General features: G+C 37.2%; 1 protein-coding gene across 3 annotated transcripts in view; it reads left to right on the forward strand.

Moving 5' to 3' along the window:
- Positions 1-25,925, forward strand: part of PLA2G4A (phospholipase A2 group IVA) — a 160,629-nt gene that overhangs the window by 51,282 nt on the left and 83,422 nt on the right. For all 3 annotated transcript variants that reach the window (XM_060009905.1, XM_060009917.1, XM_060009910.1), the window contains exons 4-5: positions 20,614-20,762; positions 21,471-21,584. In XM_060009905.1, the coding sequence (XP_059865888.1) occupies positions 20,614-20,762; positions 21,471-21,584 (263 nt within the window). The remainder of the gene's footprint in view (positions 1-20,613; positions 20,763-21,470; positions 21,585-25,925) is intronic.

The raw sequence follows: 25,925 nt of genomic DNA on the forward strand, positions 1-25,925 counted from the left end.
CATTGCCAACCCTTGATATCACCTTGATGGGTTTACAGGAAATCAGGAGGAGATAAAAAGAACAAAAGAGAGTCTTAGAGAAATAAATTCAATGATAAGGTTGGTAAGAAAAAGTAGAGGGACAATATACAATGCCAAACGATTTTATTTTTGAGAAGTTGTAGGTGATTATAGTGAGAAAAGGCATGGGTGTTAGCTGTCACTTTTCTAAGAGGAGTTTTGATGATATTACTTGCCGAGCTTGATCTATACAGATTACCAAGTAAGCAGAATTTGGGATGTTTGTATACAGAAGTTCTTTAAAGATAGACAAGGATAGAACGGTGAACAATGTCCTAAGATCTGAAAAGAATGATAGAAAATTACCCTCTCTTCTGTTGTTGACAGTGTCTACATTTATCTAAAAAGGCGAATTTCCATAAAGTTTTGCATATTGGTAAAGAATGACAGATTACTATTTGGTTTTTCAGCTTTACCTGTGTACATAGGGGCTTTCTCAAGGGTGCCACATGAATCAAATAGTTGACACCTATATCTGCTTTACTTTTGAAAAAAATTTTTTGGCTACACTGCGCAGCTTGTGGGATCTTAGTTCCCTGACCGGGAATCGAACCTGCACCCCCTGCAGTGGAAGCCTGGCGTCTTAACCACTGGACCGCCAGCGAAGTCCTATATCTGTTTTTTTTTAAAAATATAATACCAAGATTTTATTTTTATTATTCATCCTATTCTAACTAGCTTCTTTTAGAAATACCATACTGCATTGCTAGAACATCATAATACAGTCAGCAGCACCCCGTAAACTATCTTTAGAGGAGTCAGAGCTGACATTTGAATCATAACATCTCACTCATTTCCTGGTTTTCACCTCAGAGCACTGGGCAAGCCAAGAACAAGACAGCCCCTTCCCAGACATCCTTGCTAATCTCAGTTTGTTCAAATGTATCATGTACGTTTGTTCCCATTGCCCTGGTGCCAGCCCTTCCCTGTATTCTTATGCTCACATCATATGAAGAGGTAGTTTGAAGTTCAAATTTGCATCTGACTCACCATAGTCTTATTTTAAAAAGAAGTAGTTTGCATATACCCATATGAATATAGTGTACTCTTTCCCTCATGTACATAAATATACTCTTCCTCTCATATACATAGATATATCCTAAATATTTTAATATGGTTTAATGCTCCCTCAACTTACTAATCTGTGATTTTATTTAGGACATTTCTAAGAACCCAGGCAGGGTAACTCTACATACCCTGCTTTTCATTACTCTAATATTGTGAATACTATTTCCCTCTCCCCTGCAAAGAGCTTTGGTTGAGTTGTGTACTATAAGTGTGTTGACTGCAAGAAGTTTGGATAAATGCTTATTGTTACTGAGAACCCGGCTGTTCTAGTATTCTTTTCTGAATCAAACATTTCCCTGACGTCAGTTGTGACTGAACATGAATTTTGGTTTACTAAACAAAGGAAGTTTAAATTGTCATCTTTCACATATTGTCAAAGAATGTAAGTACAAAAACAGGGTGATACAAACAGAATGGAAGACTTTTAAAATATTCTAGACCACCTGACTTCTGGTGGGGATTCAGGAAGAACCTTGGGTTTGTACCCCCTCGTGGTCTTGAGGAAGGAAGAAACACACTGGCTTCACTCCTACCTTCAGGGGTGATGTGGAGTCGAGGATGAATCAGCATCAGTACTGATGCGGGACTTGTGATCTGGGGGATGCACGTGGACCATGTGGAGCATCTGTAAGATTGTTCAAACTAAACATGAAAGTTCGTTTACAAATTTTTTTTTTTACTATCGATTTTTACTACCTATTCATATATAAACCAGGCATCAGATACTAATTATTTGCAAGTGTTCGATTCTTTTTGAATCATTCTGTGTTCTTTTTTATGTCTTTCAGTCCTATGGAGTAATTTCTGTAAGAGTTCACACATCACTGTGTAGTGAAACGAATATTCTCCACATTACTCAGGTCCATGAAATCTCACCTATATGATTTTTCTAAATCGCATTAATTTTCCTAAATCGCATTAATCGCACCTATTCACTAGAATAGGTGGGGGAGTGTAGGTGATCTCCCCCTCCCCAGGGTCCTACAGGTATTCTAGGCACTTAGAGTTGCCTGTAAATTAGGAGTGGGTCCTGCCATAAGGCTTGGTGGCTGCTATCATTGGCATCCAACCTTCGGCTAAATGTTGTTTGCATGGATCCTGGCTTTCCACTTTTGGCAAGCACTGGGACAGCTCTCAGAGTAGTCTTCCCAGTGATCACATGCCACGCCAGAGAGACTCTACCCCTGAGCTCAAGGCAACGGTGCTTAGAGTCCAGACTCCATGACCATCCTGTAGTCATCACGCCACCCACAGTGCACCAGAAGCATGACTTTCCAACACTTGTAGAAACTTAAGAAAACCCAAACACATTTGAGTTTTAAGAAAGTAGCCCTGTTACCTCCAGTCTTGTCTCTCCAAAGCAGCAGTCTCAAATCCCCTCACCTCGAGACCATCCAGAGGATTAAGCCTCTTCAAAGGACATGACTCTCAACACAAAGTGTTAATAATTCCCTGGGAAAGGAAGTTAGAATTCATCCTTCCTATTTGCACATGTTGGGATAAGAGGCATAGTGTTGAGTCTGTATGTAGAGAAACATCATCTATGTAATCTGAGAATCTTTGTTAGCAGCAAGGGCAATGTAGAAATTACTATGAAAATACATTACCCTCTCCTGTAGCCATTCCTGAATTCCACGGTCATCAGAATCTCCAGGGAGGAGGCAGAATATATTTATGAAAGAACATGGTCTTCAGAGGCAAAGCACTACTCACTGGTCTTGTGTCTTCAGGCAAGTTTCCTCTCTGTCTTCTTTTTCTCATCTTAGAGACATTGAGAGAATTCAATGTGTTGACATATGTGAAGCATTACATGCCTCACGCATAGTAATTGCTCAATGAATATTATCTGTTATTGTTAACATGATTTCAGATATCAACATAAGAGACATTTATTTCTTAAATATAATCTTTGTATGAGCCAAAGTATTTTCTATTTGGGTAGTTTGTGCACTTGAGATTATTTTCAGTTTTTCACCTTGGAAACAAGAAATTTCCATTCTGAATTTCTGTGTTGAGCAGATTATTGGATCCTTCATTTTTTCAGCTCGAGAGAAACAGTAGAATGGTACTTCCACTGTCCTTTTGATACTCTTGGGCACAATTCACTCCTTTGCTCCCCTGACAGCTATCCAGACCTCTGCTTAACACCCCTCTCATGTGGGACTTCCCTGGTGGTCCAGTAGTTAGGGATCCACGCTTCCACTGCAGGGTGGTGGGGGCCCAGGTTCCATCCCTGGCCTGGGAACTAAGATTCCTCAAGCCATACGGTACAGCCAAAAAAACAACCAAACAAACAAAAAAAGCAAAACAAAAAATGCCCCATGAAACACTTGTCAAATGTATTTTGGGGCCTATTTCTTCTTCACTTTTTAGCGAATAAGTGCTTAGTCTTGAGCCTGGTATAGTAGGAAAATCTCAGAGAATTTTGGATGAATGAATAAAATACATAAATATGTGTAACTATACCTTTCTTCTAGGATATTGCTTCCTGTTTTGCGTCAATGAAGAGAGAATTAAAAAAATAATTTTATACTCCATTTTTGTAGATTATAAATACCGCTCTGATTTCTATCCATAAGCTATCTAGAGTTTTCATGGGTTTCAAATTTTATAACATCTTGGATTAATTTATAACATAATTAATCTTTTCTTGGATTAATTATGAAGTTGCAAATATTCTTTTTTATAAATGACCCTGCTGCTCTCATCTTTTCTGAATCAAACATTTCCCTGACGTCAGTTGTGACTGAACATGAATTTTGGTTTACTAAATATTTTTGTAATGTTTTTGAGTATCCACCCACGATTCTAAAAAATCTGAAATAACTTCCTAGGGGGCTTTTTATGGAAAATAATTTCAAGATGAGTAAAGTATTCCAGAATGCATGCCCCTCTCTTATCTCTTGTCTTGTATTTTCTGTGTGGTAGGGAAATAGAATGTGTTAGGAAGGCACTCCTCTTCCTCACTCATTTAGAATGTCATGCAGTTTATTAAGCTGTCAAATGGTTTTGTGAGTACGGTTAGTCTTTTTTCCTTTCTATTTAAATTTCAGTAGATTTTTTTGTTTGTTTACATGTATGTATTTATGTGTTTTAGGTCTGATAAATGTAGTGAATGATACTATTTTATGATATTTTGTTAACATCAATTGATCTTTGTGTGAATTTTCACCACATTTATTCAATAGGATAAATGGAGCTATATTCCAGTGGTATATTTGGCAGTAATGCAGGTTCCTGTCAAAGTGAAGAGTACGTCACCAGTACTAATAGGGACACAATCCACATATTCTCTTTTTATTTTTTCAAGACCTATTAGTGATGGATCCTACTCATTTAGTCTGCCAGGGAATTGGCTCATTTAGTTCTTTATCGCATATATCTTACACTTGAGCTTCTTCATCCTAAAATAGTTTTTATATTTCTCATATATATACTTTAACATGTTAATGTTCTACAATTTCTTTAGTTTTCTAAAATTAAAGAAAACAAACTTAATTTAAAAAACTTTTTTAAAGCTGAGTGATATGCCGCCTTCTCACCATGTGTTAAGTAAACGCTCTTTGCCAGAAATCATATACCACTTCTATATTGAACAGGTGCAATTAATACCTAATGGAATTAAATTAAAAAACAGGTTAAATGTTTCTTAAATTTCCAAAGAAAAGTATGCTATTAAAGTTTTTATTTCAAAGAGAAAAACTCTCCTGGTCTAAAATTTATGGGAAAACTCTTATCATGTATGTTATTTTAGTATATTTTAATATTTTAACTGTTTTCTTAAAAATAAAATTATATGACATAGAGATTGAAATGACTAAACTTAGCTGAGGTATAGCCTGAGGGGTCCTGTAAATTTTACTGATTCTTTGGAAGCACTTTTCCATTCTTACTCCTCATTTGATGTATCAGTATGTTTTTTAATAAAATATTTTAGATAAAATCCTAGACAAAATTATTTTAAGTTTATGTACAAGGGTAATCTAAGCCTCCAGATGCAAAATGAAATAACAGTTTTGAAATTTTAACTTTGAAAAAGACATGTTAAAGAAATAAAACCCATTGCTTATCCCAGCAAGGCTCCATTATTCCTTTTTTTTTTTTTTTTTTTTTGCGGTACGTGGGCCTCTCACTGTTGTGGCCTCTCCCGTTGCGGAGCATAGGCTCCGGACACGCAGGCTCAGCGGCCATGGCTCACGGGCCCAGCCGCTCCGCGGCATGTGGGCTCTTCCCGGACCAGGGCACGAACCCGTGTCCCCTGCATCGGCAGGCGGACTCTCAACCACTGCGCTACCAGGGAAGCCCCAAGCCTCCATTATTAATGTCGTCAATAAATGCTGAGCATCTGCTATGTACTTGGTACTTATTCAGTGTCTTGAAGAAGTACAAAAGAAAAAAAAAAATGAATGCAATACTTATGCTTGATAACTTTACTGAGTTCCTGTTTCATACCAGCAGGGAAGTATGGCTTAATGGTTAGGACAAGGACTCTGGACCGGCTTACTTGGATTCACATCTCCCTTCTCCTTTATTAACCGTGTGAATTTGGGCAAGTTATTTAGCTTTCCTAGGTCTCAATTTCCTCAACATTAAATGTAGGGTAATAATTATACCTTCCTCCTAGATTTTTTTTTAATTGAAGTATAGTTGATTTACAATATTGTGTCAGTTTCAGGTGTACAGCAAACTGATTAAGTTATACATACATTTATATGTTTTTTTCAGATTCTTTTCCCTTATAGGTTATTATAAAATATTGAGTATAGTTCCCTGTGCTATACAGTAGGACCTTGTTGGTTATCTGTTTTATATACAGTAGCATGTATATGTTAATCCCAAACTCCTAATTTATCCCTCCTCCTCCCTCCTATAATTTTTAATGAGGACTAAATTAGATTATGAAGTGCTTAGAAAAGTACTTGATGCATAATGTACACAGTGTGTTTGTTAAATGAACAAAAATGCTAAGCAGAGGTCTTAGGACTTATATTTCATTTACTCATTTCAGTCACACTACGAGATATGTGATTTTTTTTTTTTTTTTCGGTACGCGGGCCTTTCACTGTTGTGGCCTCTCCCGTTGCGGAGCACAGGCTCCGGACGCGCAGGCTCAGCGGCCATGCCTCACGGGCCCAGCCGCTCCACTGGCACGTGGGATTTTCCCGGACCGGGGCACGAACCTGTGACTCCTGCATCGGCAGGCGGACTCTCAACCACTGTGCCACCAGGGAAGCCCGAGATATGTGATCTTTTAATTTTAATTTTACCAGTGTAGGGATTTGTTTAAAGACATTAAATAGTCCAAAATCACACAAGCTCTTCTGTTTTGGGGCTAGAACTCAAGCCTGTCTCGCTCCAGTGTCTACTCGTGCAGCAGCTTTGCCTTTGAGCTACTTACGGTCTAGCTAGGAAGATGAAATGGGTGTAACTAACTATTTGGAAAGTCAATCCAAGAGAGTATATACTCAGTAATTGTGTGTTTATATTATACAGTATTACTAATTTTGAAAAGTGTTGACATTAAGCTTCTGAGAAGGCTTTATAGCTTGAACAGAGACTGAGATGGGTTTTATAACTTAAGTAGAGTACTAATGTATGGAATGGATGTGGGACGTTTCAATTGGGAAAAAAAAATAAGAAAATATTTTAAAAATAGGATTGATATAACACTTCTAATTACATTATTTAGAGAATTTGGCTAATTTTTAATGGTTTGCCTTAGGAATAAATGTCAGGTAGCAGGGATAATGCCCTGCCTTAGTGCAGTGTTTCTAAACTGGGGATCAGTTTTGTTCCCAGGCACATTGGGCAATATCTGGAGACATTTTTATTTTTCTATTTTATTTATTTTTATTTTTTGGCCACACTGCAAGGTATGTGGGATCTTAGTTCCCAGACCAGGGATGGAACCTGCGCCCCCTACATTGGAAGCATGGAGTCTTAACCAGTGGACTGCCAGGGAAGTCCCTGGAGACATTTTTAGTTGTCACAGTTGGGGGATCCTACTGGCATTTAGTGGGTAGAGGTCACAGACAGTACCCCAGAGCAAAGGATCATCTAGCCCCAAATGTCAATAATGTCAAGGTTAAGAACTCCTGTTTTAATGAAAAAGAATTATTCTTACATAGAGTGGAATCCAAATATATAGCTAAAAATTAATAATATGAATAAGTTAATATGTTTTACAATACTACATAAGAACTTCTGGAGAATTACTCTCTCTCCAACCTAAAGGGATTCCAAGAAACATCCCTCGGTTATAAATCTTTAAACCATTCCAAGCAGAAATACTGATAACAGAAGTATTTTTGTTTCCTTCCAAAAAGGTATCATAGAGATTTAAGTAAAAGGGCAATGCAGGCAACAACAAAATTTTCTGTTCTGTTTTAGATCTGCATTTAACTTTCTTTGGGTCATTTTCCATGTGTCTTTCTCTGTTCTCTCATGAATATCAGCATTCTTTATAATAAGTCACTTTAACTGTACGCTGGGTGGTAGCCCGCTTCATTACTATAGTAAGTCAATTGTTAGTACAAAATGTACCAAGTCGATTGTGAGTAGATGCTATAGACTTTCTTCCTGGCATCCATTTGGCTGATGGTACATTGTGATAGCTTCATGTTCATTTACAAAAGGAAACATGTGACACTGAGAAAATACCATGCTAGGTCAGAGGCTGTGAGCAAAAGGAAAATGAAAAATAGGAGGCGTTCAAACCGGAGACTCTGCCTGATAAAGGGATCCCAAAACAGTGTTAACAGAATGGCTTCGTACTTTCAAATGAGGAAAAGGCATTCTGTGATTGAGTTCCTAGACAATGCTGCCTTGGTATAAGGGTTTTGCACTTCTCTCTCCAATATATAGAGAATTACAGCCAAAGTTCTGTTTTACTAAACCACACTGAATTTTTCACTAACGTTTCCAGCTTCTGCATTTCCAGCAATTTGCAGACACTGCCCTTCAGCACCTATAGCCATAACAATTCCAATTTTGAGCCCATTCTGGAGGGAGCAGGGGCTGCTACTCATAAATAAGTCCTTTGGCACTTTACCCTATTCCTTAGAGTTATTAGGAAGGCACACTGGGATTTGAAGGTCTGTTTGTTTGTTCATTTATTTACTTTCACATTTAGTACTTGGACATAAAGGTTAAATACAAATGCACTTGGAAAAACAAAACCGATATTGATCTGTTAAATGTTTGACATTGATATTTGTATATTAAAATACAAATAAATGGGGTGGGACAAAGCACTAGGAAGGTTGAGACATACTAACAAAGAGTAAAAAGAAGTTAGGGGAGATTGTTGTGCCTATAGTAAAGGTCACCTCTTCTACAGTATTGCTCAGGGCTAGTCCATCACCCATTACTTCAATAATATTTATTATGTCCCTATAATGTTTCAGACTTTGTGCTAGACTCTTGGATCCAATAGTAATTTGGAAGGATGTGGTTTCTGCTATCATGAAGTTTACAGTTTAATAGAGGCAAAAATAGGTAAGAGTTGTTAGTGTTGGTATATTTGAAAGAACAAGGAATTTGGCTTCAGAAAGACTAGGTTAAACTCCTGTTTCTAAATGACCTTTTGCTCAACTTACTAAATGCCTCAAGGGAGTCTCAATTCCCTTACCTACAAGTTGAGAATAATAATACCTAAATCAGCAAGTTGAAGTGGAATTATTTTTATGCAGATTTACATAGATGAGGCTACTAGGAGACATGATTGGCAGTGGCCAATTTAACCCGATAGGAAAATAGAACAACTAGTTGACTTATGAACTAGATAAGGGAAGCATAGAGAGAACATCTCATTCCACCCATCCTTTAAGTGTACAGTCTTTGGACCCTTATCTTGGATAGTCTTAGGACAAGGACAACAACTTGAATAACATTTAGTTATGAATTACTAGTGTTTAGTTATCAGCTAAAACGTCAAATGAAAACACAATGATACACATAAGTAAAAGAGAAGCAATGTTCTCTTGGACAGAACAGATACTTCTGCCACCAGTATGACTGTGTGGAATGTTTGAAATGTGTGGATTTCAGAGGTGCTCCGTGGCCTGAATGTTGACTTGCGAGAATGATGTTCCAGTGCCTGGTGGAGGAGGGTCACTGACTGGAAGGAAACCCAGGGTCCGGTGGGTGAGGGGGACTTGTAGGCCTTTTATCACAGAGATTAGGCCTGCCTTTGTAGGCAGCAAGAGTCAAAAGTGTTTCACAAAGACGACTATAGCAGCATTATGTAGAGTGGCTTTGCATATGGGAGAATAAGCAACTACGAAATTATGTGAATAGTGCAGTTGAACTGGGTAAGTGATATTTTGAGAGGAATTGAGGGGCCAGCATGTTAGAGGTGAAATAGGTGAAAGCTGGAGACAGATAGGATACAGGAACTATGAGGAAAAGAGAATGACTCTCATGTTTCTGGCTCAGGCAGCAAGAAATATGGTACCATGAAATAAAATAAGAAAGTCAGGAAAAAGAACATGTTTTTATTTTAGTTTTTTTGGTTTTGTTTTGCTTTGTTTTTCTTTTCTCTTGCATTTAGGGAAAAATTCAAAATGGATTACTTAGCAATAGATTATATATGGACATGTAATCAAGAATCTTATATTTGTCATGTTTGTACCGCTACCTCCTTGAAGCCTTGAGGAAATGAAGGAATGCATGATGGCTACCATTTAAACCTGAATATGATCAGCTTTAAAGGATCCGAGAATAATTATACTATAGGATTGATGTGTGCCATGTGACTTGAAGGGTGCACATCGAATATTCTTAAGACTATATAGGACTTCCCTGGTGGGCCAGTAGTTAGGATTCCGTGCTTCCACTGCAGGGGACACAGGTTTGATACCTGGTCAGGGAACTAAGATCCCACATGCTGCGTGGCGTGGCCAAAAAAAAAAAAAAAGACCATATAAATAACTGTGATGATTCCTTTTCAAATTGGTTTTGACTACATGAGCACTAAATTTTTTAAAGTGTTCATTTCCTTCTGAAACATTCTAGTGGAGATTTGTAACAGCTATGAAGAGAAAGTCTACAATTTAGTTGCAAGTTTGGGGGGAAAAAAATTAAGATACAACGAGGAAACATTTAGAGAGGTAGTTAAGGAATCAGAAAAAAAAGATGATACCCTGGGCACAAAAGAAGGAGATAATTGCACAAAGGGCATTGCATATATGCCAAATCTGATGAAAATTGAGAAAAAGCTCATTGAATTTTATATTGAAGTTATGATAGGGGCATGGTGATGGCCAGGAGCTGGTGAGGGGAGGGGGTAGATATAGGGAGATGTCCATCAAAAGGTACACACTTCCAGTTATAAGAAGAGTAAGTTCTGGGGATGTAATGTACAGCATGGTGACTATAGTTAATAATACTGTATTATATTCCTGAAATTGCTAAGAGAGTAGGTCTTTTTTTTTTTTTTTTGGCTGCATTGGGTCATCGTTGCTGTGCACGGGCCTTCTCCAGCTTCGGCGGGCAGGGGCCACTCCTCGTCGTGGTGCTCGGGCTTCTCATTGCGGTGACCTCTCTTTGTTGTGGAGCATGGGCTCTAGGCTCCTGGGCTTCAGTAATTGTGGCACTCAGGCTCAGTAGTTGTGGCTCATGGGCTCTAGAGCACAGGCTCAGCAGTTGTGGTGCATAGGCCCAGTTGCTCCGCTGCATGTGAGATCTTCCCAGACCAGGGCTCGAACCCATGACCCCTGCATTGGCAGGTGGACTCTTAACCACTGCACCACCAGGGAAGTCCCAAGAGAATAGGTCTTAAATGTTCTCACCACAAAAAAGAAACGGCAATTATGTGAGGTGATGGAGGTGTTAACTAACTTTACTGTGGTAATCATTTGGCAGTAGGTAAGTGTATCAAATCATCATGTTGTATGCCTCACACTTATACAATGTGATATGTCAATTACATCTCACTAAAGCTACCAAAAAAAGTTACAGTAGAGAGAATAGACTGATTATGGTAACAGAATAAGGCAGAGCATAGTAGGTTAGGAATTTATAAGTGATGGGATTTAGAAGCAGTAAATATAAACTGTATTTATTTTTCCAAAAGCTTTAATGGAGGAGAGGAAAGATCTTGAGGAATTGGCAGAATTAATTAAAGTTGTATTTATTTTTTAGGATAATCAGTGTTTGTTTATATTTATTGGTTGAGAGGAAGTAGCCAGGCCCAAGCAAATATTTACAGATTAAATTTGGGGTTGGGTATAAATAAATGAGAAATCTCTGAGAGGAGGTGGAATAGTTTGAAATTGAGAGAAGAGTGTATGGAAACTTCTTCTTCTAAGACATCAGAAAAGAACTTAAGTATGAATAAATACAATTTTCAATTATAAATATATCTTTTAAATTGTGAGGTATAGGGAAGAGAAACTGGAAGAGAACATTTAATCCTCTCCTTTTGTTTTCCTAGTGAAGTGTGAACCTGAGTTGTTTTCTAAGATGAGGAATAGTGAGTAGTGACTTGAGAAAAGCAGTAAAAGTTTGAACAGCCATGTGGAGTATGGAAGTAAAAAAGAATAGGGATTAGTATATGTTTGGTCAGGTTAACAGTTAAATGGTCATTGGACTATGCTGAAGTAACTAATAGCAGAGCATTCGTTTCTCCTAAGATCAATTTAGAAAACACAGATTAAATTAAGTTTTAAAAATGTCTGAAGGATTGAAAATCTGCCGAGTCAACTGGGATTTGAGGGACCAGGATCTCAGAGAGGAGAGAAGTCATTGAAGTAGGCCCAGTATTCTGCAAGCCACTTTCCTCTCAATCCACTGTGGAATCTAGGTGGATTTGGGGGCGATGGGGATGCGAGACGTGGCCAAGCAGTGAAGAGTCAGGGAATCTACTAGAGCTTTGGCAATCTCAAAGGACTTGGGGACATAAAAACTGGATTTCAGAGCCAAGTCAGTTAGAATTTGAGGGACAAGAACCCTGAGAGAAGGGAAGCCTAGAGAAGCTTGCAAGTCAGTGCCTTCACCATGTGCAGGAGACAAATTCGTAACCTGTGCAGGGCAACAGACTAAGAAGCAAACGTAAAATACAAGAAAAGCAAAGAAGAGTTATTGGCAGTCTCACAGTGCTAAGAGGGGAAAAAATTGGGTATCAGAACTGCCAAATAAAAGGGGCCTAGAAAACACCCCAGGCTCTCAGTTGAAAAGCTTTGGGTGGGAGTGAATAAGAAGTAGACTAAATTTTACAAAGATTTAAGTCAATTCAATTTTTGATTAAACTGAGTAGATCCATCCCATTCACACTGCCTGCCGGAGAATAAGATGGGTCCTCTGAGGAGGTAGGTCTAGCTCTGGAACAATTTTTCATGAAAAGTTCTGGCATTCAGTCAAGAATTGCCAGGTAGACCCAAAAAGTAAGATCAAGAAAAATAAATAGATTCCCCAAGTATTGGATATGGACTTTAAAATAACTAAGATTAATATGTTCAAGAAAATAGGTGGCAAGGTAGAGAATTTTACCAGGGAACCAGTTATATAGAAAAGAAGCAAATGGAAAATTTGGAATTAAAAACACAATAAGTGAAAATTGAAACTCAGTAGATGGGTTTGCCATAGTTTGGAGACAGTTGAAGAGAGGGAATTGGTAAACTAAATAGGTCAGTAGAAAGTATCCAGACTCAAATACAGAGAACAAAAAATGAAATAAAATATAGAATTAAAGCATAAGGAATATCTGGGCAAAATTTAAATAAAACACTGGGGAAGAGAAGGAGATTGGGGCAGAAGTAATATTTGAAGAGATAATGGCTGAGAATTTTCTGTAACTGATAAAAATGCTGTGTTATTAACTTAAGGATAAATACAAAAAATACTAATATTGTGCATATTGCAGTAAAACTGCTGAAAACTAAAGACAAAGAAAAAAAATCCTAAAAGCATCCAGAGGAAAAACAATATATTCAACAAAGCAAAAGACTGAAAGTAAATTCCTCACCAGAACAGATAGAAGCCATAAGATAACAGAATGACATTTTTGAAGTGCTGAAATAAAATAACTGTCAAAATTATTCTGAAGAAGTTGAAAAAAGTTAGAGGACTTATACTACCTGATGTCAAGGTTTATTATAAAACTCTGATAATTAAGACAGTGTGGAATTGGTGCAAGCTTAAATGAATAAACCAGAAAGTCTGGAAGTCCAGAAACAGACGTATATGACTACTTGATTAACAAAATGTTTATATTGTAGTATTAGGGTTAAAGACAGCATTTCCAATAAATGACGCCGAGTTTACTGGTTTTATATATATATATATATATATATATATATATATATATAAGTACATATATATATGTACTTATATATTTATATAAAGAATCTTCACACCTATCGCACACTTTACACAGAAATTAATTCTAATTGCATTTTAGATATAAAGGTAAACAGTAAAGCAAAGGAGATTTTTTGGAGAAGTCAGTGCAGACAATTTTATGACATTGGAATAGCTAAAGTTTTCTTAAACAAAAGGAAAAAAGCATGAGTCATAAGGAAACAGGTGGATACACTGGACTATATTAAAATTAGGCATTTCTTTTTATCAAAAATATCATAAAAGTGGTGAAAAGATAAACCTCAGATTGGGAAAATATATTTGTAATATATGTGTCTGTCAAAGGACTCATATCCAGAATATGTAAAGCACTCTATAAATCAATTAAAAACAGGCAATCTAACAGAAAAAAAAATGGACAAAAGACTTGAGTATGCCTTTCACTCAAGAGACTATCCAATAAAACACATAAAGAAATATACAACCTCATATAGTCATCCAAGATGTGTGAATTAAATCCATACTGAGATACCGTTACATATTCACCAGATGTTTAAATTACAAAACTGACTATTACATGTTAAGAATGATTGCTGCCATGTAAATATTAACATCAGGGTGTACAATAGCATAATAATTCCATGTCCAAGTAATTCCATTCTTAGGAATTTCACAACAGAAACGTAAACATGTGTGCAACAAATGCCGTGTACAAGAATGCTCATAGCAGCACCATTAGTAATAGCCCAAACTAGAAACAATCCATATGTCCACTAAAATGGATAAATGTTTTATGGAATGCTCATACAGTGAAACAGTTTACATTAATAATTAATGAATGTGTTATTCTGCACATGCCAACATGGATGAATCTTACAAACTTAATGGTGAGCAGAATAAGCCAGACCCGGGAGTATATACGATTCTTGGTTCTATTTATATAAAGATAAAAAACAGGTAGAAATATTATTTGGTGGTAGAAGGTAGGGTAGTGGTCACCCTTCTGGAGGGAGGTGAGGAAGGCCTCTGGAGTGCTGGCAATGTTCTATATCTTGATCTGGGTGGTGGTATCCTGGGTGAGTTCATTTTATGAAAATTCAACAAACTGTATGGTTACAATCATCTGATTTTTCTGCATGTATCTTATCCTTCAATAAAAATGTTACATTCAGGAAAGAACTAAACTGTTATTGAAATTCATACGTTTATAGTGAGGCTAACCATCACTTTCCTAGGGTTTATACCAGCAGCTCTGCTGGCATAGGGCAGGGATAGTGAAGAAGTTGGCAGTCATAAAACATTTAAGTTTTTCAGCCTTTATGTTTAAAAGCTTTAAGTTCACCGTGTAATTATCATTATCACTAAATCATAAACATTTAAAGGAGTGATCACATTGGAAAATAGTATTCAGAGGCATTCTTTCAACAAATTATCATTTAATTTTGGGTCTTACTATGGCATGCTTACTTTGGTGATAATGAAGCAGAACACTTGAATATCAGTCCATCACCTCGAATAGATTGCTAACTCACGCACCCACACATACTTTATTCTTGGTTTTGTTTTCATGTGGTCACTTGAAAATGTATTTAATGGCTTAAGAGAAACAGACGTGAATTACTGGATTGTGCTGAATATAGTCCATGGGCAGAATATCCACGACGAAGTATGTTGACTTCTCAATGCCGAAACGTTTCTACTTTTCTGTGGGTGTTATTATACCATTGTTCTGTATTTGATTGTCATAATATACTTTAAATCCCGTTTTTCAAACTTGTGTGCATAAATATCGTTCTGGTCAAGTTGTTAAAAATGCAGATTTCCAAGCCCTCGCAGAAGACTGAAAATGCAAGGTGTCTACATTTTTAACACTCCAGATGATACTGTGAAGATACTCTAGTGGACTGTGTTTTGGAAAACACTGCTTTATGCTCACCATCAGTGGACCATAGCTATTCAGAATAGGATATTTTGACTGTGGATTTGGGAGGACTTTTCCTTTGGGTTTTGTTTTTGCTGTATATTACATGAATTGTAACAGGTTATGGGTCATCTTTATTTGAAGCAAAGGGTTTAAGTTGCTACTGAGCAAAATGGATATGAGAAAGCAAATGGAGCATATTTAAAATCGAACTTGGAGTTTAGAAGCTGCCACCAGCTCCTGTGATGAATCATATAATATATTACTCAGACAAAGCCAAAATGACAGATGGACCTGTTATGACTTTAGGTGGGCACTCCTTCAACTACTGAAATTTATAAGGAGTTTTATAACCCGGGAACTCTGAAGCTATTTGTGGTGCCTGTAGTTTCATGTCTACACGCATCAGCTCTGTATCCCACACCCCCAACGTTTTTGTTAGTCAAGATTTAGATAAAAGGGTAAGATGTAAGTCTTTACCCACACATTATATCTTTACCTTACCACCTGTTTTCGCTGGAGCTAATCAAGGGGAAGCTGAATCAGTGACTCAACACCCAGTTACCCTATAGGCATTAATTCCCAAAGGCATGAAATAAGTACAAAGGCGAGAAAAAAAAAATTCTTTTCCTGTGTTTGACTTTTTTTTTTTCCCCCTCAATGCATTTCTAGGAACTTCTCTAAAGCATCGGGCTAAGTTTTACTGTCAAAATGGACTGCTTCCCCCTTTCAAAGGTTCCACGCGCTACCATGCCAATGAAGATTATAGATATGTTTTAAAAAAAACTGAGCAGAGATATGTGATTATCTTAATCCAATTTTAAAATAGCTTCTTAAAACTTCTTTTCATCCTGTGGTGTCTACCACTGCTACAGCTGTTTCTTAACTTGCAAAGATTAGCAATGATGCAGATTGCAGTATCACAGTTTACAGCTGTCAGTGGTTTCCCGCTGTTTAGCACGCTTTGGTGTCTCATTAATGAAGCAAGAGGAGAAACTAGAAAAACCACCAGTCTTGAGAAAAATTTTAGAGTATTGACTTTTTTTAAAGTAAAAATAAGAATCTAAAATGACAGCTTTGAACTGGATTCCAAATTTTAAAAGAAGTCTGTTGATGTTTTGACATATAAACATAGGGTTGGCATCTTGCTGTATGGTAATTTCTTTATTATTTTGTCAGTTAGAATTTGGAAAAGCATATGACCCACCGAGAGTCCAAAATGGCTGAGAAGATGGTAATATCGCTGGTTGACTTATACCACTTCAGTTTGCTGCATTCTGTCCCTATCTGGTTCCTCCCAAGGAACTTTACTTTCTACTTTCTCTTTCTTGTTTGACCCAAGAAAACCTGTCCTTCCTCTTGTTCAAAGATTCAAATGAAGATTAAGCCTCAAAAGGCCATTTCTCCACCTACAACTTGACTTTATGTGTGTGTAATAACCTGGGTGACTGAGTTATTAGTCATTGGTGGAGTGTATCTGCTTGTCTTCCATTTACTCTTGCCTCTAAAATTAGACTATTAGCATTTGACTCACTTCCATATTTCAAATCTGCACTTTTGTGTTTGGCTCCCTATCCAAGCCAAGCCAAACTGCTTTTTTTTTTTTTCTTTTTTTGACACAATTAAAAAAGGCTGTGTATTCATAAACTTGCAGCAAGTGAACCTATTTGCTGTGTTTTGGCAAGACTTCCAAGGTGTTAGAAGAGCGAGTGTAAGTGCTATAGATTAAAAAGAGGAATTCCTGAGAAAATCAGTGATCTGCAAGCGTTCTATTAAGGTGAGATTTTTGGAAATGATCTTTGGTCCTTAGATACATTTGGTAGTCTTTGGATGCAAAGGTATAAACAAGTAAGTTAGAATATTTCAATAGAGGAAGGATTGTTCTGAGTTACAGGCAAGGGCTTTTTGTGGTGGGCCATTTTTTGGAACAAGTAGGAGTCCATGGGATGCTTTTTTGTGCAAACTGTCATAATGGTCCTTAAAGGGGTGGTTCCCAGGGCAGGCAGTTCCTCAGAACAAAAAAATTCCAGCTTCCACACTCACCAGCTGTGTGATCCAAGTCAAGTAACATAGATGTGCTGGCCAAACTGCTTCTTGATGGGCAGTTCCCGGCATAGTAGGCATCCAAATATTTGTTGAATGAATGAATGATGTTTACCGTCTGCATGCTTCTCCTTCCTGGCACACTTTTTGTTTTCTAGATTAGCTTTTGCTTGGTTTGTGTTTTCTAATATTTGGGAGAAAACATATAAAAGAGCATTAACCCCATAAGAAAGAACCAGGCTTATGAGATGAGGAAGGGCTACATTTTTATTTTTCTACATTTAATGTGAAGTACCATTGAATATTCTCTTTAAAAGCACATATCTACCTCCATTCAAAAAAGGAAAAATATTTTCTTTATAGTCTTCTACTACCTGATATTCTAAACATGTAGTTATATTTGTGGTTTGCAACCCTGAGTACTGGAGACGTGGCAGAAACATGGTTAAGGAAAAGGAACAGTCATCTCTTGGTTGAGAAGTGAGTTGAGTCCCCTTGTAGCATGTCCTTCTCTTCTTTGGCCCATTTCCTCTTGCCATCCTTCCTGCCAAGTCTTTTGTTTTCTAATTTGTCTTCCATGGTCCCATTGAGAGAGAAAAGCATTGAGTTAGAAATTGCTATATGTAAATGTATCAAACCAACACATTGTATAGCTTACACTTACATGATGTTATATATCAATTATATCTCAATATGAAGAAATAAATAAATGAAATGGGAATAACTAGCTATTTCCTCCTAAAATAAAATATCAAAAGTGTGAACAGAACATGACCTACATCAGATCAACTAGAATAATTGTTGAAAAATGCAGATCCCTAGTCCCATTACAGATCTCCTGATTATGGGTCTTATGGGATGTGGGTCAAGGGTCTGTATTTTTAATCAGAACCCTAGGCATTTATCTTTTTTCTTCTCTTTTCTTCTCTTTCCTTTCCTTTTCTTTTTTCTTTCTTTCCCCCTTCCTTCCTTCCTTCCTTTCTTTCTTGTAGGTTTATTTAGAGAGATACACATTCCATAGACACAATAAGGTCTGTCTCAAAAGGTGAGAAGGGCCTTGGAGGAAAACACACTCCACAGACAGAGTGTGGGCCATCTCAGAAGGCGAGAGGCCCTGAAATGTGTGGTGGTTAATTTTCCCTAGGCATTTACCTTGCACTCTCACTTTTGAGACTCCCCTGCCCTTGACCAATGATGCATAAGCTGCAAGTGGAAAAATTAACTAAAAGGCAATCCCAAATGCTAATACCTCATTTGTAGATTTTCCCACTTAACAATAAAAAAGCCCACTTAAAAAATCTGATGACCACATAGGAGAGCTGTGAAGGACATTGATTACATTATTTGACCATAACTACTGTGAAAGGACAAAGTATATTTTTTAAATTATTTTTTTAAAAACTATTCTTCGAAAGACAATCATTTAAGAACTATTATTTTTGCTTTTCCTTTGTTTTCAATTTTTGTATCTTTTTTTATGAACCTCTGCACCTCTCTCTCTTCCTCTCTTTCCATCCTTACCCCTTCCCTCCTCTTTTCTTCCTGCTTATCGCCCTTCCTCTTCTTCTCCAAAGCTCTTTTCCACCTCCTCTTTCCATAACAAGCCATACCTATGATCCCATCTTTAGCACTTAGGAGCATGATGTCATTGAGAGGATGATTGTTGCAGTCCCATCTTGCTCTGATACTTATAGCTGTGTGATATTGGACAGATTGCTTAACATCTCTCAGTTCTTGTTGCCTCAACACTAAAAGTACTTACCTTATAGTGCTCTTGTGAGATTAGAATGAGACTCATGTATGTGAAGTGCTCAACAGAGATCCTATCAGGCATCACTTGATGGTTGGTTTTTGTGGTTATGAGTTGTAATGGCCACATGGGAAAGGATGAGTTAAAGAGAAAAGTCGAGTCCTTAAGTGAGGAGACCTTAAATATTGTGATAGTTGTTAGGTTCTGAAGATATAAAGATGAGTAAGACTTGGTTCCTAACCTCAAGTTGTTGACAGTCTTGTAGGAAAAGATAGATAGATGTGTAGTTTCCTTTATAAAATATAGTATGTGCAATGCTGTCAGATGAAGGATTCAAAGGAGCCATTAAAAGGGAGTGAAGCAAGTCAGAAAGAGAAAAACAAATACTGTATGCTAAAGCGCATATATGGAATCTTAGAAGAAAAAAAAAAGATACTGATGAACCTAGTTGCAGGGCAGGAATAAAGAGTAGACATAGAGAATGGACTCGATGACATGGGGTGGGAGGGCGAAGCTGGGGCGAAGTGAGAGTAGCATCGACATATATACACTACCGAATGTAAAATAGTTAGCTGGTGGGAAGCAGCAGCATAGCACAGGGAGATCGCCTCGGTGCTTTGTGATGACCTAGAGGGGTGGGATAGGGAGGGTGGGAGGGAGGCTCAAGAGGGAAGAGATATGGGAACATATGTATATGTATAACTGATTCACTTTGTTATAAAACAAACTAACACACCATTGTAAAGCAGTTATACTCCAATAAAGATGTTTAAAATAAATAAATAAATAATAAATAAAATGGCACCCATATCATGCCCTCAGGGGGTCTTTATGTGTAACAGAAAAAGCTGTCACTTCCTTGAGATGCCCACTTCAATCTTATTGAATACCACCATAATAAATAGAGAAATATATTTTGGCTACTAATGTAAATGCCTCCCTTTAGAGTTCTTCAGTGCACAACCTGTACAACCATATAAGGCAGCCTTATAACTACAAGCAATACTTATGCCACACCAACTTTCATTATTTTGTTTGGCAAATAACATAGTAGGTTAATTTTTTTTCTAATATAAACAATCATGATGATCCTGAACTCATGATCTTGTTGCCATCGTAGTCCTGGGGTGAAGGTTACGCTGTGGTTAGCTGAGTGAGATTGTTATCATTGTCTAGCAGTTGGACTGAGTTGTTGATTGCAGTGACCGTGCCCTCTAGGTGGACAGAGGAATTTTGTATAAAGTACCAAATAAATGATTCCCTCTCACAGGACTGTTGGGAAGTGCAGGGACATAATATGTAAACAGTATATAACCTATGACGTTCTTCTATTATATATCATTTTGTCTCAGACATTTTGAATATGTTATTGCAGATTCATTGAAAATAATCTGATAACACATATTAATTAAAACAAATTAGGAATTAATCACATTTTTGCCCCCTTCTTATTTGTGTTTACTGTCTATAGTTGACACTCCAGACCCCTATGTGGAACTTTTCATCTCCTCAACCCCTGACAGCAGGAAGAGAACGAAACACTTCAATAATGACATAAACCCTGTGTGGAATGAGACCTTTGAATTTATTTTGGATCCTAATCAGGACAATGTTTTGGAGGTAAGTGAGTCATTTGGGGACAGTGAGGTGGCCACCATCATGTTGAGGTTGATGCTTGAGTTTGTCCCCTCACTGCCTTCATTCTTCTCAGTTTGATGTAGTTGGAGTCCAGCTGTGCAGTATATGGTAGATGAGCTTCTAGCTACTGCACATCAAGCTATGTGAGTGTCCAGTGGGAAATACAGGAGTTAGGTGGGGCTGGGAAGAATCTGTTATCCTCCTCATGTGCTTTGGAGAAAATATTCGTTCTGTTAGAAAGAGGAGGATCCAAGTACAATAGAATAAAAATATTGTCAATTGATTAGGACTTTAAAATAAATTAACTTTATTAGCTTAAAGTTCAAATAATTAGCTTTAAAATAAGTTCACATAGATCTTTTCCAAAATAGTTGCATAGATTTTCTACATTAATTTCTTTCTCATATTCCAAAAATAGCATTTCCCCAGAGAGGGGATAAAGTTTCATTTTTCAAAGTATGATAGTGTCAATCAGGAAAGTGAAAAATTAATTATTATGTTAGAAGCAAATGTGGCATTCAGAAACAAAAGACAAAGTATTGTTACCAGTTGAATATTGAGGATTTCAAATGACTGTTAAATATCACTTGAGAATTTTCATTTTTTAAGTGTGATGGAGATTATAGATATAATTTCCAAAGATTCCAGAAAAATTTGATACCTCTGCTCTCTACCTTTTACTCTCTATAGATCACGTTGATGGATGCCAATTACGTCATGGATGAAACGCTCGGGACAGCAATATTTCCCATATCTTCTATGAAAGTGGGAGAGAAGAAAGAGGTTCCTTTTATTTTCAACCAAGTAAGCAGCACAACGAATTATTTTTCAACCTTATGTCAGATAAAATCTATTTAACCTGGAAAGTTGGAGTTTAATGTTTGGAAATCCTTCCTTCGCAGTCTTCCTTCCTTCCTTCCTTCCTTCCTTCCTTCCTTCCTTCCTTTCTTTCTTTCTTTCTTTTCTTTCTTTCTTTCTTTCTTTCTTAAGTTTGCTGCATTTCTGAAATTTCAATAATTTATTTAAGATTAATAAAACCCTAGAGAAATTATTTATACAGAGCAAACATTGGATTCTGAATTTTACAGGAAACTAGTGTAGTAGTTTATAGCGAGAAATGTAAGCAACTGGTAGACCAGGATTCAGAAAGCTGGTTAATGTATTGATTTCTTCTTTTGGGGAACAGCTTGGTGTTTTTGTTCCTTGGGATGATTTTCAAATCTTCCCCTCACCCACATCTCCTTATCCCTTAACTCCTACCTCCTTTCCTAACTGTTAGCATCCCATATGACCTCTTCCTGAACCCCCATGATAATTACGTGTTGTTCATTGGGACCGAATCATTTAAACTGTGCAAACTCAAATCCTGGTCAGGAAACTGGAATACTGGTTATGCATGCCTAATTACAGACCTAATACATAGTTTATATTTATTCCATGAGTATATACCTATTTAGAAGCTGACTTAAGCCCAAAGGACCCTGACCAGTTCATGTAATCAGAGTGACCCAGTTGCCTCGAGGACACTCCAGTCACATACTCCCTGCTGATACCTTTAGCTGCTCCAGGAAGCATGTCTTCTATATGTTTTCTACCCAGTGCTAAGAGATACACTGCCCACATTTCTGTTTACCTCTTTTAAAGTTATTTCATTCATTCATTCTTTCAAACGTTTATTGGAGTCTACCAAGCATTGTGTTGTGTTCAAGGCACATAAAGAAGAATATGGTACAGGAAGCTCTTCCCTCGATTATCTTCATCTGGGGTGGAGGAGAGGTAGGGATTGGAAAAGGAAGTGAACGTAGGGAGATCCGTTTGATGAAAAGAAACCACTACACAGTAAGATAAGTATCAATGAGGTGTGTTCAGAGTGCAGGGGGAAGACAGAATAAAGAAAGATTATGTTGTGAGAGGAGGCCAGAGATGGCTCCATGTCAGTAGATGATTTTGAGCAGGTCCAACAGTGAACGTAGTGGTTAATACCTTGTCATTTGAAGCTAGGTTGTTTGGTGTTTAAATCCCAGCTCTGTTTCTTACCATTTGTTTCATCCTGGGGAAATCACTTAGTTCCTCTGAATCTCAATTTGCTCATCTGTAAAGGGGAGATTATATCTCATAGGAGGATCATTATGATTACATGAGTTAGTTATATTTATATATAATATATCCATATAATTATAGATTATAATGTAGATTACATTTAAATACATTTAGATATCGTTATTTAATTATGATTTGTATAATTTTATATAAACTATGATTATATATTACTTAGTTTATTAAGTATATAACATTACATATAAAATATTTAACAATAATTGATTCTAGTAACATATATAATACTCACATAGATGTATCTGTACATACATATAATGCTTATTGCCTGGTACGTATTAAGCAGTGTATAAATGTCTGTGAAGAACAGAATTTCAGTAGGCAGAGAAGCAGTTATGAGCATTCTAGTTTCTAGGAGAAACTGCAAAGGCATGGAGTTTTGAAAGAATAAAACAAGCTGGGGCATGACGAGTTACATGGCTTGGCAAGTAGGTGTTGGTGAGCAGTGGGATAGAGAGTTAGAAGTGGCTAAATGTTATAACATCCGCAGACCTTACCTATGGCATGTTGCTAGGATTGGTTCTCAATAAACCCTTGTTGAGGGCTTCATAAGCACAATTGGCCTTTCTGAAATATAATGGTTTTTTTCCTGCCCTTCAGTCTATGACACAAAGACTGATTTTAAGAGAAGATACTGTAGGAAAACATGCATTTCCTCTCCTACTGTCATTTCCTATGCTTAGGTGTGTAACCCTGGGGCTCTAAAAAAGACTTTCTACATTCCTGAATTTAAAGTAGCTTACATATTTTCTTTAGTGTGCTTGAGAAAACAGTTGGCCAACAGCTTTCTTTCATTAAACTGTTTTCAAGAGTCCTTTGTAGTTTTCATCTGAATGACAATTCTTTGAGTTGGTGACCTGTGATGGTAGTGGGAGAAAAGTAAATGCATAATGGCTGGTTGGGGAGAACCCCCATTTGTCCCCCAGACCATGTGGCGTGTCCTAAGCAAGCCATCCAGCCCCTCCTCATCCCTGAATCCCCATCTTTCAGAGGAGGACTGTCTTTTGTCTACAGTGTTCACGGAGGTTATAAGAGAAAACAAGTTGCGAGGGAATCATGTGGGAGAGGAGATTTATAAACAGTTCTTGGAGATGGTTAAGGCAATCTGATATAATAAAAAGACCATTTGAGTTTGGCAAAGGAAGAACTTGTGCTTCAAGCCAAGACATTATTAACAAAAACTCCTTCAAAATTTTGTCATCCAAAAGTTCATACTGAGTCAACATAGAGGGATTTCTGTGGCCAGGAGCCAGCTGGAGAAAGAACAGGAGACTCCAAGTGGAGATTGCCAGATTCCCAGGGTCCTGCTCTACCCACTCAGGGTAGAAACTGGGAACCGGGAGACCTGGGCTCTCATTTTGTCTGTTACTAACCTCCCTCTAGAGTGTTTGAGTTGTCATTCTTTCTCTCTGAGTCTTGTTTGCTTCATCTCTAAAAGAAGGTTTCCATTAACTTTTGTGGGCGAGGTGTACTGGGAGGCATGTGGAATCTTAGATCCCAGACCAGGGACAGTGGAAGTGCACAGTCTTAACCACTGGACCACTAAGGTAGTCTCTCCATTAACTTATTTCTAAATACTTTTTAATTTATAAAATTCTGTGCTCTAGAAAGAATATCTTATTTTTCACTTGACTATTTTTACCCAGAAGTTTTCAATGCTTCCCATTTTACAGATATGGAAAAACATGATAGTGTATTAAAAAATCTATATTATGCAGTTTTATAGTACTGACCTATCCATAGATTATTTTTTAATATGAGAATTTGAGCCTTTATTGTGTACCTAAAACTTCGATTAATATTAAGAAAGCTATTAAAAGTTTCATTTTCAAGGAATTAATAGTCTGTTTGGAAAGGAGTAGGCATTCACGAATAAGCTGATGAGTAATATAATAAGCAGTCTCATGAGGCATCTATTCATTGATTTACTTACTTAGGAGTTATTTATTAAACACTGAGTGTGTTCCAGGCAGTATTCTAGGTGATGGGCAAACAGCAGAGGACATGGTGGACGATGGTTCCCAGGGAGCTTGCATGCTGATGGGGAAAGTAAATAGGCAACAGGAAGCAAAAGGATAATCCACACAGTATCGGCTAGTGATAAATACTATGAAAAAAATAAAATAGAGGGATGTGATAGAGAACAGTTGGTGGGCAAGTGAGTTTATATAGTCAAAAAAGGCCTTTCTAAGGTATTATATTTTGCTTCAAATTTTATTAAAATTTTCAAGCATATACAAAGTTGAAATATTTCTACATTGGATACCCATGTAACTGCTACCTAGATTCTACAATTAACATTTTATTTTACTTGCTTTTCACATATCTTTCTATCTGTCCGTCCATCAAACCATTTTGATACATTATTTATTTGTTTGTTTGTTTGTTTGTTTGTCTTTGTGGCCATTCCATTTGGTGTGTGGGATCTTAGTGCCTCAACCAGGGATGGAACCTGGGCCCTCTGCAGTGAAACTGTGGAGTCCTAACCACTGGACCGCCAGGGAATTCCCCATCTTGATACATTGAAACACAAACTGCAGACAATAGTATGCTTCATCCCTAAAGACTTCAGCATATCATCAACTAGAGTTCATTATTTACAAATTTATAATTGTAAGTGCTAAATAAATTGTGTAGACAATGTATACAATGAGAGTTATAAGAAGGAATTATTCATCCATTCATTCATTTCACAAATAACTATTGAGCACTTACTGTGTGTCAGACAGTCTTTAGGCACTACCTGTTCAGAAATAAATAAAACACACAGGAATCCCTACCCTCCTGGAACTTATATTCTACTTAGTAAGATAAATAAGTAAAGGATGCCTGTGTTGGATAGTGATAGAGATAAGTGCTAAATAAACCAAGGAAGGAGGAGAGGAGAGTATGCGTATGTTTGTGAAGAGGGTTGCAAATGCAGTTCCAAAACTGTAGCTGAGAAAAGCGTCTCTGATGATACCTGAGGGGAGAAGCCACTCTGAGTAGGAAGGTCCTGAAGCAGAAGTTTGCCTGGCTTGTTGAGTAACA

This window comes from Delphinus delphis, chromosome 1, assembly GCF_949987515.2.
Source record: "Delphinus delphis chromosome 1, mDelDel1.2, whole genome shotgun sequence".
Lineage (NCBI taxonomy): Eukaryota > Metazoa > Chordata > Mammalia > Artiodactyla > Delphinidae > Delphinus > Delphinus delphis.